This window comes from Pagrus major, chromosome 13 (assembly GCF_040436345.1).
Source record: "Pagrus major chromosome 13, Pma_NU_1.0".
In the NCBI taxonomy this organism is placed as follows: Eukaryota; Metazoa; Chordata; class Actinopteri; order Spariformes; family Sparidae; genus Pagrus; species Pagrus major.
In genome coordinates, this window is record NC_133227.1 from 23,494,535 (window position 1) to 23,510,429 (window position 15,895).

The 15,895-nt window shown below is 40.6% G+C and overlaps 2 protein-coding genes across 3 annotated transcripts in view; one reads left to right on the forward strand and one right to left on the reverse strand.

Moving 5' to 3' along the window:
• The window catches only part of capn5b (calpain 5b), a 41,462-nt gene that overhangs the window by 13,431 nt on the left and 12,136 nt on the right, over positions 1-15,895 (reverse strand). Inside the window, exons 2-4 of one of the 2 annotated variants that reach the window (XM_073479857.1) lie at positions 12,135-12,266; positions 1,706-1,914; positions 1,214-1,406 (exon numbers count right to left, since the gene is read on the reverse strand). In XM_073479857.1, the coding sequence (XP_073335958.1) occupies positions 1,214-1,406; positions 1,706-1,914; positions 12,135-12,266 (534 nt within the window). The remainder of the gene's footprint in view (positions 1-1,213; positions 1,407-1,705; positions 1,915-12,134; positions 12,267-15,895) is intronic. The other variant, XM_073479858.1, reaches the window with a different exon arrangement.
• ompb (olfactory marker protein b) lies at positions 5,575-6,057 on the forward strand. The gene has a single exon (XM_073479859.1). The coding sequence runs from the start codon at positions 5,575-5,577 to the stop codon at positions 6,055-6,057; it is 483 nt and encodes a 160-aa protein (XP_073335960.1).

Sequence of the window (15,895 nt, forward strand, 5' to 3'; positions counted from 1 at the left end):
TGAGTGTCTGCACAAAGTCAGACACCACAGACAGAGTTTATTCATGTCTGGGTTTTCAAATCATAGCAGAAAATGCTCCAATTACTAAAGGGCTCTGGGGCACGAGAGGTCAGCTTTGGTGGATTAGACAATTTCCAGAGAAAAGGTATTGAAATGCTGCAAAGTGTGCGAGCATGGTTTGTTAAAATGTCAAGATGTTATGTAGATGGATTTGAAACAGACATTTATGTTCTGCTCTGGATGCATTGTTTTAACTCTGGTGATCCTGTGACTTTTTGGTCCCGCGCCATCATCAGGACAGAATTTCAATTTAACGAGGGTGGTGAAGATGAAGATCAGGGTGTTCTTCAGTAGATGTTTCAAGTATCTGTATTTTACTTGAGTATTTATTTTTCAGACAAATTTGTACTTTCCTCCCTACTTTTGAACACAAATATCTGTACTTTCTCCTCCTTACACTTTCAAAACAGGCTCCTTACTTTAGTTTAAATGCATTTGAGGGGAATTATTGATTATTTTTTATTTTTGCATAATTGCACGCTGCCTTCCCAACATCACAAGACTTAATCAGACGGAGAGGGAGACTGGAATGGGGTTGAAAAGGCGTGTTGGTGACCCTGCAGCCCTCTGCCTGGATTTTCTTATTTTCTCACTTTGTTGCTGCTCGGGATGCTTTACCAACCCAAAATGTGGCTATCTGACGTCCTGGGAATGAGACTCAACAATCCACAATCTTTGTGGTGCATTTAGGAACAGCTGGGATAAATCCTACCAATTCTGCCTTTAACTTTAATAGTCTTTTAATTAATATGACGTGAGCTTCAGTTAGCTTTGCACAGAAATGGCCGGTAGAAATGTCCTTCAGAGGGAAACTTTTTTTTATCTCTACTTCTACTTGAGTAAAGGATGTGTGTACTTTTGCCACCTCTGGTTAAGATTATACCGAATGCTAACTATACCTAACATGCTAACAGTGGCATGTTATCATCACATTGTAAGCATGTTAGCATGCTGACATTAGCTTTAGCTCAAAGCACAGCTTGGCTTAAGTTCAGCCTCGACCAAATCCACTATCATAACTGACTCTTAAGCATACCCCCCAAAAAACTGTACCACATTTCATATGTAACAATGGGGAATAAAACAGATTTTTAAAGGAAAAACTGAAAGGAATCTTGAGCTATCAGTAAGGTATGATCAGCCCTTAGCTTACCCTGATGGAGCAGCTGATGAGACCGTCTCTGTTGTGGACTTTGAGAACCCTTTCAAACAGCTGGTTTCGGGCCACCTCGTCTGTTGCCATCTGACCCTCCAGCAGGTCCACCGGCTCTGAAACACCACCTGTGAAATCCACCAGCGCGTCGGCAGTGTTTCCCCCATCCAAAGCCTCGTAGCAGCCATAAACCCTGCAGGAAGTGGAGGAGAGTCGGTTTATATTCATAAGACTGCAACGATAAGTTCAAGAAAACAATCTGCATATTAATGGAAATTCATCATCATGTCATCTTTTGTCTGAATGCTGATAAAGACAGTCTGTTCAGTGCACATTGATTGAGCTTGAGACTGTTGGACATGAATGGTGTTTTTCAAAGTTTCCACTTATGTAGGCAGAAGTTTAAGTCATTAAATTCAATAGTCAAGTTTTTGGGTGTCTGTGACCCTTCTCTCAAACTGGATCTGTGTATCTGCTGGCTCTGGTACTAACTTGGCATAGGCCTTCTCCACCAGGGCGCTCCAGAACTCGTTGCTGTCGTTGGAGTGGCAGTAGACCAGCTGGTTGTCCACCGTCGGTAGCCGGTCGTCAATCACCACGTCCACCCACTCACCGAAGCGCCAGAAGCGAAAGTGGAAAATCCCCGCGTACGAGTCTGGCTTCTCCGTGTCCCACTCCTGCTCCTTCCAGTCGGGAATGACCTGGAGGAGGAAGAGGAGGATGGAGGAGGAGGAGCAGAGGGGCAGGTAAGCCAAACAAACAACCGGTGGTCCATGGAGCATAAAAAATGTCAAGGTGGAGTGGGCTGCCAGAGTGAGCCGGCGTCCCCTCATGTCTGCTGATGCATTTCGGATTAGGGGACGAATTTATCACCTTGGCTCTCCCAGTCATAAATCCAGCTGTAATAGGACATGGGTGAGAGCTAATAACTGTTTGACTGCACTGTGTGTGTGTGTGTGTGTGTGTGTGTGTGAGTGTGTGCGCGCGTGTGAGTGTGTTTCAGCTGCCTGCATTTTCTATGGTCCAGTGAAACCCCTATAGCCCAGCCTCCATTTTGTGAACTGTGGTTATTATTTTGACAAGAGGTGAGAAACAAAACATACAACACAGTCACATAAAATCTCAGAACACACAGCGGTCTGTAAATGGACCCACTGCTGAAAAATAAGTCTACTAAAGGTATATAATAGATGACTGAAAAATAATAACACTCATTAACTATATACCTTTATAAAATTACTCACCAAGATTACTTTTAAGTTGCTGAACTGACTGCATGTATTTAGTTTATATTCCTGTCATGTCCTTTCCTCATGTAGCTGAAAATGTGTATAAAGTTTATTTTATCTCAAGAAAGGCTCATCATCTGATAGCTGTGCCAGCTTAAAGGGACAATTCACCGCAAGTTTCACCCATGATTTGCAGATATCAGCTGTAGTGGATCTAGATGACACTCAAAACACACACACAAAAAAACATAAACAGCAATGTCCCTTTCCTGAAATCATGACCCGGTTACTCCAGATAATCCACAGACCTTGCTGTGAGCAGTTTCATGAAGGAACTATTTTCTTTCTCCAACTGTTTCACTGCATGGAAGGACAATTTAATCTACTTATGGACGAGATGCTTGCCCTCGTGACAGCGCAGGAGGGGAACTTGAACCTCTCGAGCATGGTGTCAACTTCAGTGGACATACACTGTCTTTGAGAGCCATTTCTAACAATTTAAGTTGGAGTACCATGTCCCAATCACAAGATGGTGGACCCCAAAGCCTTGTCCACAATTCAAGTTGGTTATTTTTGTCATTTTTTTTAGATATGGCATCTTAAATTCAAAATGGTGGAGGGTAGAGGAAATGCAACAAGTACCTCTGGAATGACTGTTAAATTATCTTATTCTAAGAAAACCAGACAAGTAAAAATAAAAGTTTTTTAAAACTAAAAAAGAAAAAGGTGTTGATGTACAAAATATACTTTGTGGTATAAAAACACAGACAGAAACCATATATACCCACTATTGTTATATTTCTGTTTGGTCATGACCACGGTCACTTCAGTCCTGCTAACATTAGCATTCATTCGGTTCCCACAGTGTCTGTCCACCTGATGAATGTAAGTTGATCCTTTTTTAATCTCCATTACCTCCAGAGAAACAGCGTCTGCGTCTAGTTGCTAAATGTTTGTCCATCTGTCTTTTGGTGCTGAGCAGGTCGTGGTTTAATTTCCTGCATTATGTCATGTTGTGATTTCTCTTTAAAATTTATGAAGTGTTGCCCTCCCACTGTGACTCAGTGTCGTAACAGAGCACCCAACCTAGAGGCGACCTGCGAAAGGGCTCCTGTGAAACCGTCTCCGGTGTGAATATGGCATGCGGTAAAAACTGCAAATGATGCAGTGAGCGACACCACATGTGAATCCACTGACAGTGTTCCAGCGGGTGTCCTTGGAGATGTCAAGGTGCGCTAACTGAACAGCAGTTCCTGTCAAACCTCTCTACAGGAGGTGACACTCTGCTGATGGAGAGAATCTGGCCTCTCCAGAGGACCGGCTCTGCGAGGCAGCAACAGCTCCTTTTAAAGGAGGAGGAGGGGGAGGGAAAAAAACAAAGCACTGCACCACAGAAACCTCAGAGTCATTTTGTAATCCTTCGGGAGGCAATCTCCCCTGCACTCCACCCTGCTACTGCTTACTCTCTGACTCTGCACTGTGGATAGAGAGAGAACAAGGGCTCTATCTATCAGCTTTCATCTGGGCCAAGTGTCGCTATGCAGCAACTGAACTCTGGTAGGTAAGTGACCTGACGACCGACCAGAAACACAAGCAGAAGGCACTTTGGCTTCCCTCAATAAGGGGGATAAAGGGGCTTTCCCCTTCAGCTGATGGAGCGCAAATCTGACATACAAGTGGGAAACTTCCTCTTACAAAACATTTTCATATCATTCAGCCAAGCCTCTAGTTGGTTAGTGAGTCAGTCCTTTCAGAAATTCTTAAAGTTTCAACCACAACAATTACAGTAAAACATAGAGGCTGTTCACATTTGGTCTTTCTATGTGTCTTGAATGATCCAATCACAAGAGGACGGCTTTAAGCCTGTCGATTTTTTACACAAAGAAAGAAATATCTTCACGGATAAAGTTTGCCGAATTAAAAAGTAGGCCCAAATAGTTAAGAATGTGTTGTGGACAGCGTTAAACAAACTGTATAAAGTCTCTTCTAATACAACAAGTCTCAAAATTGAGCGTTTTTTTAAGGGAGTCTGGGGACCTTCTCCACGGACGACAAAGAAGTTGCCTTTATAAGTTACCACTTACTGTACTTGTAAAAATTTGACATGTTTAGTGTTAGGTACAGGTTAGGTGTTGTCTTCTTTCATGAATTTAGTATAAATGGTTAAATCAGGTGTCTTCAAACAGCTGTTGGGAGGTAAGAAGCCCTTTAGACACGAAGACAGACCGGCTGGAACAAATGTTTTGTATTTAATGCTGAATTTACAAGAATTACCCTGCTTATCCGTCCTGATGCTAACAACTCATATTCACCAGAGATGGTGTGATACATGCTGATGATTCTTCGTCCTTTACTTGCCGCTCACATCTCACAAAGCAGTGTCACACTGTGTTGTTTTTGACCTGAAATCGTGCTAGAAATAATAATCTTACTAACTTTGTTGTGGTTAACTACAGACGATGAAAACCACAAAGCAATGGAGCAGAAAGATAAAACAAACAAACAATATGATAAAACAGAACCGGTATTTGTTTATTGACTCCAAACTGTTGAAGCTTTCACATGAAAAACAATCATAGTAATCGTTTCCTGTAGATCACACCAGTGTTTATATATCCTATTAAAGTTTTTCAGTTATTGTACCTTAATATTTATTCATTTGCTACTCCAAAACAGTGACCCTTGATAAATATTTGCTGGTATGTCCTCACTCTGAAATCAAAGATCATTTCTTTGTCTGAATAGGATTTTGACTGTACAGCAGGACATGTCAGGTATTAGAGTCAAGGATCTGTAACCAAGCAGAAACATGAACCAAACAAATGTGTGACAAACAGAACTAAGCGGGGATCCCTGAGGGCAAACCCTGCGCTGTGGTTGCAAATGTCATTAGATCTTGTTGCTTAGCACCTCTGCTCTTCTGTACTTCTGTGTCGGACCCACCCTCTGCTATCGATGCTACACAGACATGTACACATGCATAATGCACAAGCCTGCAGGCGAGAGCACAGCGTAAGAGCAGGAAGAGGACACAGAGAAAGTGAAGAGGCTTAGTTTCGACAGAGCTGTCAATCTAATCCAGCCTTACAGTCAGAATCGACCTGTCAGCCCGCTGTGTCGAGCCGTCCAAACATGTCTACAGAGTTGGAGCTCCCCTTCCGGCCAGACAACCAGCTGACGGAGGTGATGCGCCTGCGGGTTCAGTCTCTGCAGCAGCGAGGCCAGAAGAGGCAGGACGGCGAACGCCTACTGCTGCCAAACGAGGCCGTGTATCGACTGGACTTCCCCAAACAGTCCCTCAGGTTCTCCCACTGGACGGTGCAGCTGGCCCAGGCGGGACGCCTCACCATCACGGCCACCTCGCAGCTCTGGACGCCTGACCTCACCAACCTGATGACACGTCAGCTGCTGGAGCCCGCGGGGGCTTTCTGGAGGTCGCCTAATGATGCTGTCGATTCCACTGTCCAGTGCTACGAGGCTGACGCACATGAGTTCGGCGAGAGGATCGCCGAGCAGGCGAAGGTAAGGAAGGTGATGTACTTCCTGTTTGCGTTTGCAGACGGCTGCAGCCCTGAGACTGTGGACAGCTCCATCACCTTCATAACGGATAGTTGAGACTTCACAGCTAAAATATTGGAGCTATACTTTCATGAAACTCTTCTTTTGTGCTTGTTTTGTGTTTAGTTGAAGAAGAAAAGTTCATTTTAGGTTAAACTTGCATTTTTCATGTATGGATTACTTCCTCTAATCAGCTGACAATCTTTAAGGACAAGACTTCACTCTCCATCCTTCTCTTGGACTCATTTACAAAGAAACTTGCCTCTGTTATTGAACTTCTAGATCACAAAAAGTGCTTGTTTGTATCTTTGTATCCTTTGATGTTCAGCTTAAAAACAGCGAAGTTGAAATAAATCCGATAATTCAAAAAGCTGTATCTGTATTTTCTTAATTAATGCCTGAACACGTCTCGTGTGTTGAGCCAACCTCTCCTCCTGTTTGACAAACAGCCCGCCCTGACGGGTTTAGCAGAAACGAGTCCCACATGAGATAATGGATAGAGACAGCGTGTATTTGTGTGTATGGGTTTGAGTATTCCCCAGTGGACGGGGGAACAGGTTCCTGCTGCCTCATCCGTCTCCGTCTTGCATGGTGACCCTGACAAACAAGAGAGAGAGGGGAGGCATGTGGATTTCATCTCTCAGCCTCCTCCTCCTCCTCCTCCTCCTCCTCCTGCAGGCTTTACACTGCGAACACTAACTGTGACTGTGAACGAGAAGACGCGTGTCAAATGAGGTGTGAGAGAAAAGAAAATAACGGAGATGTCAGGAGGTATTAGACTCGTTTCTTTCTTTGGTACAAAGCGTGTAACTAACTCGTCACCAGAACCGTCTATTTTCTACAAACCTCCGTTTTTTTTCTCTCTGGGTAAGAAGTCTGCACGTTCTCTGGAGTCTCAATTAAATCGATCTCGCCTCGAGCCTTGAATGCATAAATACAAATTATTATTGAGTGTCCTCATTGGTATGTGTCCTTTTGTTCACTGTTGCCTGTTATGCTTTGACAAAGAGTTAAACAAATGGACTGTGTTTGGGGGAAAATTAGCTCATCTTATTATGAGGTGATGATGAACAAGGATACCACGATCGAAGAAAGGTAAGAGCTCCAGCTGAATGAAAGGCACTTTAAAGTCTGGCGAGTTTTGCAGGTAATTAACATGTACAAAAGCAATACAAAATAACAATGTTTTGTCTCCGCGCTCAGGCTTTCACTGGGGATTAGTGTCTGCTCCGGTGAGACTTGGACCATTCCTCGTTTTGCTTTCACAGGAAGTGAATCTGGTGGCCAACAGGAGACAGTGAACAGACGAACATCTCTGCACAAAGGCTGCTTTAACTAATGGACTTCCACTAATTGTTCAGATCTAACGAACAGACTTCAGATAGCGGTCGAACTTGACCGGCTCCCGACTCTCTAATCACAAACTGTGGTCCAATTTCAAACTACAAACCAACAACATGCAGCAAATCAAACTACAGGCACCGAGGTTCAGTTCCAGGCTGCAGGCCCCGTCAGGAATTCTCCCTCGCTTTGGATTCAGAATTATAATTATTTTAATCAAGGCTGCAAAATCAGAGAAAAGTGTTTGGTTCTTTGCAACCGCTGAATATCCAAAGATTTTAACTGCTAATTGTATGAAATTTGCCATTTCACCTATTTTCAGTCATTGTCATATGAGGAGAAGATGTATATACGACCAGAGGAAGTTAATTACCATCTGGTGTTTTAAGCGAATCACCTGCTAACCCCGGTATATAAATGACATTTGCCTCCACGCTCTAAAGAAGACCACCAGGCCGAAACATTAGCATGTTGTTGGACACGGCCAGAATAAATTGGTGAAATTGAGATTAGTCAACTCTGTCCTGAACCTGAAGAAGTGTGCGTGTGCTACCTCCATCCCTTTAGATATTCAGCAGCTGCAACATATGACTTTGGTTTAGCACCACAATATCACATCCTCTCAAAGATTAACCATTTCATTCTTTATTTCACATCTTAAGTAAAAGTTTGACATTTTGGAGAATAAGCTTATTTGCTTTCTGGTGGAGAGTGAGAAAGAAGATCAATACTCTCCTGTAGTGTAATAAAAAAAAATACTCAAAAGTCATACTAAGTAAAAGTAAAAGTATAGAAACTGTTTAAATATTACTCTGGTAAACTGAAACTCACCCATATGATTAGTTCTTTTGTATAATTTTTAAAGTATCTGATATTAAATCTATTCACAGATTTTTTTTTATAAAAAATTATACTTGTATGTATGTGTATGTATTTTGGAGGATGAACAATGTTAAAACTTTTAAAGAGAATATGATGCAGAAAAAGATGCTTGGGTAATTTATAATTATCTAATTTGCAGTGAAGTTTATTTTTTGCAGTGCACTAATGTAATTTAGGAAAAATCTATTTTTATGTTAAACTGTCTAATATCCTGGCTCAGTGATACATCTTCATCACAAGTGTTTAATAACCAAATTTGAGAGATCATTGCATTAAAAATGTGTCTGTATCAGCCAAAATATTGAACATCAGAATTGTTTTACTTCTCAGGTATCATCCACACAAAAAAGAGAGTATTGGTCAGGCTCTAAAGTTTACATAGATATTCAGCATTTTTCCAATAATCTAGTTTGTTTTTCTGTTTTTTTTAATCGATTGCTAATAAAATAAATAAATTAACCTAAAAATGTGCTACTTTGGCTTTGACGCGTTATAAAAACAGGAAAGTAACTAGTAACTAATACATTAGTTACTATTAAAACATCAAATTAATGTAGTGAGGTAATAAGTACAATATTTGTCTGTGGAGTGGAAGTATAAAGTCACAGAAAATGTAAATGCTCAAGTCCAAGTACCTCAAAATTGTACTTCAGTACAGTACTTGAGTAAATGCACTTAGTTACATTCCATCAGTGCTGTCATTCAAGTGTCAGTATTTGAGAATGAGACACAACAACAACATCCATTGATTTCTCCATGGGCAGATTTTCACCACAAATCCTCAATCCTTGATGTAAACATTAAAATGATTGTGAGTGAAACATCTCTGACTGAATCGATACTGAATCTAACCAGAAATCCAATCAGATCAGGACCTTGTGAATCAGAATCAGATCGATTTGGGGATTCAGTGGCTCTACTGCTGTCTGTAACCTGAAATTTAACAGCGGATATGAAAATGGGTATTGATCTTCTCATCTAACACTCCACTAGAAAGCGAATGAGTGTAATTCCCAAAATGTCAAACTACTCCACTTTACAGAAGGCCGAGCCAACAGCACTCTGATTCACCGGAGTGCACCTGACATTTGATATCAAAATGTCTCATTCCAAACCCAAAAGAGGAATTGACCCGGAGGACAGACAGTTCGCCGAGTTAAATGCAACAGCTTCCTGTCTGGTCTCGTCTACAGTCTCAAGGGGCATGAAGCCATTTCCCAAAATGTTTAATATTTCTGTAACCTGAGCCGGATGTCCATCACCCACACCTCAGGTCACATGGACAAACTATGAGTGATGGTAACTTTCATCAACAAAGAGTGCTTCCTGCTTCAGAGAAGAAGAATTAAATAATCAACCACAAACTGTCGAGGAAATAAAATAAAACAAAAATAAAGTAAAATAACTTGTAAACATGCAGCTCATTCGATATGGAGTTATTTGATATTGTGTGAGACCAGAGTGTCTGCAGGTATCAGACGCTTACATTTCGTTTTTAAGTTTTTTAAATTTATTTTTTATTTCTCAATATATTGACGTTAAATCCACTGGCAGTACAAAAGAATAAACAATCAATCAAGTAAGTTTAGATAAAGAGTTTGTGGTTAATAAATATTCACGAATGCAAATTTAAGACTATTAAATGACTTTTAGGATGTGCAGAACAGACACCACGAGTGTGATTGAGTGTTTAAACAGAGCTCGAGGAGCAGAGAGCAAACAGAGGGAGGATAGCGTGTTAGCAGGCCTGTATGTACACACCCTGTGTGAGCAGACTGTCACAATCCAGCGTCTCGCTACGACAGGCCACGGCATCTTGTTTCAAATCCCATTAAACCTCAGTAATCACTTTGTTTCCTCTGTCAAGATGGATGCCAAAAAACATTTCAGAATAAACCTGACACCCGAAACTCCAGAGCGCAGTACAGTTTAATATTATTGTCTAATCTTCTGTTAACACAACACCACAAGTTTTGCACTGAAGTTAGCGATTTGTGGTGCCAATGTCCATGCAGGAGTTTAAATATTTACTCTGATCAGCGTGTAAAGAGCCCGCAAGACATGAAAAAATCAGGCCAGATTGTAATGGTGTGGAGTTTCAGTTTTGTTGTTTCCTGTTTATTTTGAAGGTTTCTCTGTCATGTGTCTTTACAGTGACTTTTCCTGCCTGGGTTTCATTTGTTAATGAGTCCTTGTGTGTTCTCTCACTTGTTGTCAGTTTGCACTGTCAAGGTTATGTTCAAATGCAGACACAGAACGGAGGACAAAAGTAAACTTTAATAAACTTACTGATGGTGGTAACGGAGGCAGGCAGGGCAACATAAAGTAACTAAAGGCAGTCGGGAGTTCCAGGTTAAAACAAGATTAATCCAAATGAGAGTGTCTTACCTAAATTCAAAGGTTATATAAGTCAATAAACAATAATAAATAATAAAAGTACTGAAATTATTATTATCATAATTAACGGTCGACGTTCTCTCTAATTTAACTACAAAATACAAAGCTAAAAAACAATTTTCCTGCTGTTGATCTTAGTTGCTAACGTAAGTCATGAAGAGGCATCAGTGTTGAATCGAGACCAGTTAACTTATGTAAAAATAAAACCAACATATAAATATTCCAGCATGTATTTAATGAAGTGCCTGCTTGAAATGGTTTTAATCTCTCTGTCCATTTGTGCGTCTGTCCATTCACTCTCTCTGCATTCATTCATCCATAGTTGGCCTCTCTCCTCTGAGCCCTTGCTAGCATTGAAAGCTTCCTCTGCTGGTTAGCAATGTGAAATGAAAAAAGCTGCTAATAAAAACACATTCACTACCCACAGAAGCCAGGACATCCATTTCGCCTTAGTGCTTCCAGCCGGTCCTGGGAGACTCTCCTTTAGCCTCCACCAATCAGGCTTCGACTGACTGATGGAGTCTGCTGAGACCGGGGAGGCGGTGTGTTGCCATAATGAGTCCTCTGGTGTTTACTTCTTATCGTAATGGTTCCTAATGGACACTAAACACTAAATGTGGAATAATTACAATTGAGTACATTGAAAAAGCATTTTGGGAGGGAAACAATGTCTTTTCCAATTATCTTCCAATTAGAAGTGGTCCTGTTTGTTAAAGTGTTTCCTCTTTTTTAAAACTTGCTCAAAAATTTGCTTCATCAACGGCTGGTTGTCTGGTTGACGTGGTGAATCAGCAGCAGAGGCGTTCAGTGAGAGAAAGCTGTGTAACCGAATGCAAGAATCAGGGATTTCACCCATTTATACTCAACTATTAAAGCAATCAGCAACTATTTTCATAATTGATTCTTCAGTTTGAGTTTTGTTTTAAGGGGGAAAAAAGTCAAAATTCTCTGATTCCAGCTTCCTAAATGTGAATATTCCTGGTTTCTTTCCTCCTCAATGACAATAAACTGAATATTTTTGTATTGTAAGCATCAGAGCCATGCATTTTGTGTTATATGTGAAAATTGATACCGTGTTCATGTCTGTGTCCTAGATACGAAGCTGCGGTCAGGTGTGTTTAGCCTAGCTTAGCATAATGACTGAAAGCAGGTGGAAACAGCTAGCCTGGCTCTGTCCAAAGTTTAAAAATGTGTCCACCAACACTCAAGCTCAGAGATTAGTTAGTCGTATCTAGTTGATTTAATAAATAATTTAAGAGACAGACAAATTGTGATTTTACAATGTTACCACATCACCAGTCTTAATGCTAAGCTAGGCTAACCACATCCTGACTCAAGCTAAGAACCGAACACACAGACGTGAGCTTGGTATCATTCTACTCATGACGTAGATGACGATAGGTGACCAAAAACAGTTTGATTAGCGGGTGTTTGTCTGCACATAGACCGAGACAAAGAAAAGAAGAAGAAATCAACAACAGACACAAACTCACACATTATATACACACGCTTACCTTTTGCCATAGAGACTCTCTGGAGGCCAAGCTGGAGCAGGCAGCTACGAACCAGCAGTTACCCAGCTGTCCCTGATGTAAATCGTGTGCGCTGATGCCATCAACAAACAGGTGAGGGTCTTCACACAGCTCCTACACAACCAAACACACACAGAGAAGAGTTTAGTGTTGACCCTCCTGCAGCTGTTTATACATTTAATGTTTTTTTATCATATCATTTTGGCTGTATGTGCATATTACAAACAGACAGCTAAAACTGTTGTGCATATTATGAACCATTAAAACCAGTTAAAATTAATCCTGCATCCCATTTTATCAGACTTTCATTCTGAGGTGCTGGATGAGTTTTTGTCATTTTTACTATTTCTCACTAGATAAGACAATTTAGCCGTATTTTGGCCCATATGCAAATGCATGCCACTTCCCTTGTGTCCTATAGAGGGCTTTGCCTCATAACAAAACTTAACCTTCAACCCCTGACAGTAACAGTGTTTTTGTAAACAAACTGGCATTTAAAGAAAAAAAATCATATTAGGTAGCTATTATCAGGACTGATGCTTGAAAAGATGGTAAGTTAAAAATAATATTAATATATAGTATTTTTAAGGCAATTTTTGACACGGAACATTTTTTTTTGTACTACATGTGGTCTGAGTTATCATTTCATTATTTTATACAGTTGCATGACAGTTAAAGGTCCTACTTGTGGAGAGAAGTTTTGAGTCTCATTCCCAACCCGTCAGATACTGACGCTTTGGGATTATAGGACGGGTCGGCCACCGTCCCTTTGTTTGACGAGTTGGGAATGAGTTAAAAAATCTACTTTTCTTACAAACAGGTCCTTTAAAGTGAAGATGAAGCTCTCAGTTGAACCCAAGAGTAGGACTGTAGGTGCTCATACTAATATTTTGAGATTCTATGCTTTCAATCTTTCTGTGAATGTATTCTCCGCAGTGTAAAAAAGCCTCTGAAAGTCGGTTTATGGTTGATAAACAGTGTGTACGGTCGGCGGGACAAGACACAGAGGAGCGTAAATGGGTTATCGAGGCAAATTCATGAATCAGAAAGAGACCATCTGTCCTTATGCACCCACGTATCATATTCATGATCTTCTACTCGAGTGTGGGAGGGCTGCGTGCTTCTATGAAATCACATTTCCCGTGGCTGCTGCGCTGAGGTCCATTTTCTGCCACAATGTGTACAGACGGTCCTCTATTACCGCTAACAACACGGTGCGAAATGAGCTGCTCGCGATTCTTCTCTCTCGCATGTGTACTGGACTCGCACATCTATCCACATCCACACACACTGTACACACACAGCATCAGGCTTCCTGTGGTTCCTGTGATAAAGTGTGGGATGAATACTACGTGCTGCGAGTCGACACTCGACATTTACAGAGAGAGACGCTGTCCTCCACTCTTTTGTCTGCACACAATGGCCACGCTTCAGCGCTAACGTGTTATAAACAAAAGGAGGGATGCCAAAAACTGAGAATTATTAACATTGCTGAAAAAGAACAAAATATCTCAAATATACGGTATAAAACAATAGCACATATTAAAGTTGCACTGAAATTATGTGAAATCAGTTTAAATACAGTATCTCCATGGTGTTTGTTCTGTTTTTTATTAATTTGGTCAAAATTGTAACTGTCATAAAGGAGAAATCGAAGTTTTGTTGAGTTTTCTGCAGTAATAGCGCAAAAAATTACAACATTCGTTCTTCAGGGGGTGTAAATGTTTTATTCCAACTGAAGTTTAATTGGTGCCACATCTGTGTGGGCGAGCACTAAAAGTAATTGATTACATTACTTCATAAATCACAATAGGCACAGGCAGTTAAGCAGCTCTATTCTGTGTTTGAATCTCAGGGTAATATAAAAGCCGCTGATGTTACAGAACTTAGTGCTATGAGTTTTCACAGTCTCACTTTTTGCCAGCATTAGGGATGCAAGTATTTTAGATTTTGATGGTACGATTATTGTATGAGGAAAAATCCGGGTTTCACAGTTTTACGATTATAATGCATTCAGTTATTTGAAAACACTACAGATGTATGAAATCAAATCGCATGTATTGTTTTTTTTCCCACCAAATTTTTATATTGGCTTTATTTATTTTTTACAGTTGCTGCCTTTCGAAACAGAACTCACAATGCAACCAAATAATACAGTACAAAATAATGAATACATCTAAACAAAAAGTCACATTTTTTCCAAAAATATTACGATGTCACAGTGAAGTTGACCTTCGACCTTCTGGGTATAAAATGTCTTCACTTCATCATTTTATCCTTTCAGACATTTGTGTAAAATGTTGTCAGAGTTGTTGCGTAATGATGACTAACGAGTAAAGATTTTAATCAGTTCATCCTTGAAGTTAAGTGGATATTTTTGCCAAATTTGAGGAAATTCACTCAAGGTGTTCACAAGAATGGGACGGACGGACAGCAAGCGGACAGACAGACAACCCAAAAACATAATTCCTCCAGCCACAGCTATCGCCGACATGGAGGCAGGAAAATAATGTACCATTTTTTTGAGAGTGAGAACAGAAACACTCAGTGTAGCCGAGACTTCACGGTTAAAAAGCCATGACATTTTAAACCAGTTAATACTGAAATTGGTTAACTGCCACATCCCCAGCCATCACCACACCTGGATCCATGAGATAGAGACAGCTGACGTCATTTACCACCATTCATTTTCCAAAAAGCAGGACAAACAGTACTGAACTACAGGAGCTGTCGATATCTCAGCAGGTGTTGAAAACACATGAATAAAAATCAAAGTCTCGTGGGGATGACAAATGTTTGATATTTTAAATGGACAGACGACTTCAATAACTAACAGTATATAGCCAGTTTTTGTTCAAAAAAGAGGAAATACTGTCCTGTATCAAACATCGAGGGCTTTACAGAGTTATAACATGCTTCCATTATTATCGCAGCACAGAAGTTAACAGCTTGTCTCCTAGCAACATCAGTCAACCACGGAAAACGCCCACCCAGAGGCCTGAAGCTGAAACACTGTTTGAACATTAAGTCAAAAAATTGCTGTATCTTCTGTTGAGAAATGGAAAAATATGCGTAACTAACATTTTTGTTTATACGTCCTCCAAAAAAGAGTGAGAAAAATACGAATTTAGTAACTTTCTGTATAAAATCAAAAGGAAACAGCCGGGAAATATTATTCAAAACATCACTAGTAAAACACATTCATCCATAACTACATACTATACAATCTGAGGTTAATGTCACATCACTACCTCTTCATTTTACGATAAATAGCATAATTTCAGTGACTGGCCAGTATCTGATTTTTAATACACAGGTTAACACCAGCCCAATATAAAATACAGAACAACTTAATTTTTACTACAGCCTGCAGAGCTCCGCTGGCAGTGGCCGGGGTGTAAACAGTCTGTCTGTTTTCTGCTGCCTGCTTTATGGGACCGGCGGGTCGATGGGCACCTCGGCCATTACTCAACAGGCAGCGGAAAGCACAGCACCACTTAACAGCTCTTTATCTTTACACACTCAACTGGGGTTAGGAAAGTAAAAGAGGGAGAACGAGGGAAGAAAGACAGATGTTACTCGTCATGTAACAGACACACAGCGGCTAAATACTGGACAGTCAGGGTCCGTTTGACCACCTCAGCTGGTGAATGTTTTACATTTGTCAAGTTTATAGCATCTGGATGTGATTTAAAGAGGTCATATTATGCTTTTTGGGTTTTTGCCTTTCCTTTATTGTGTTA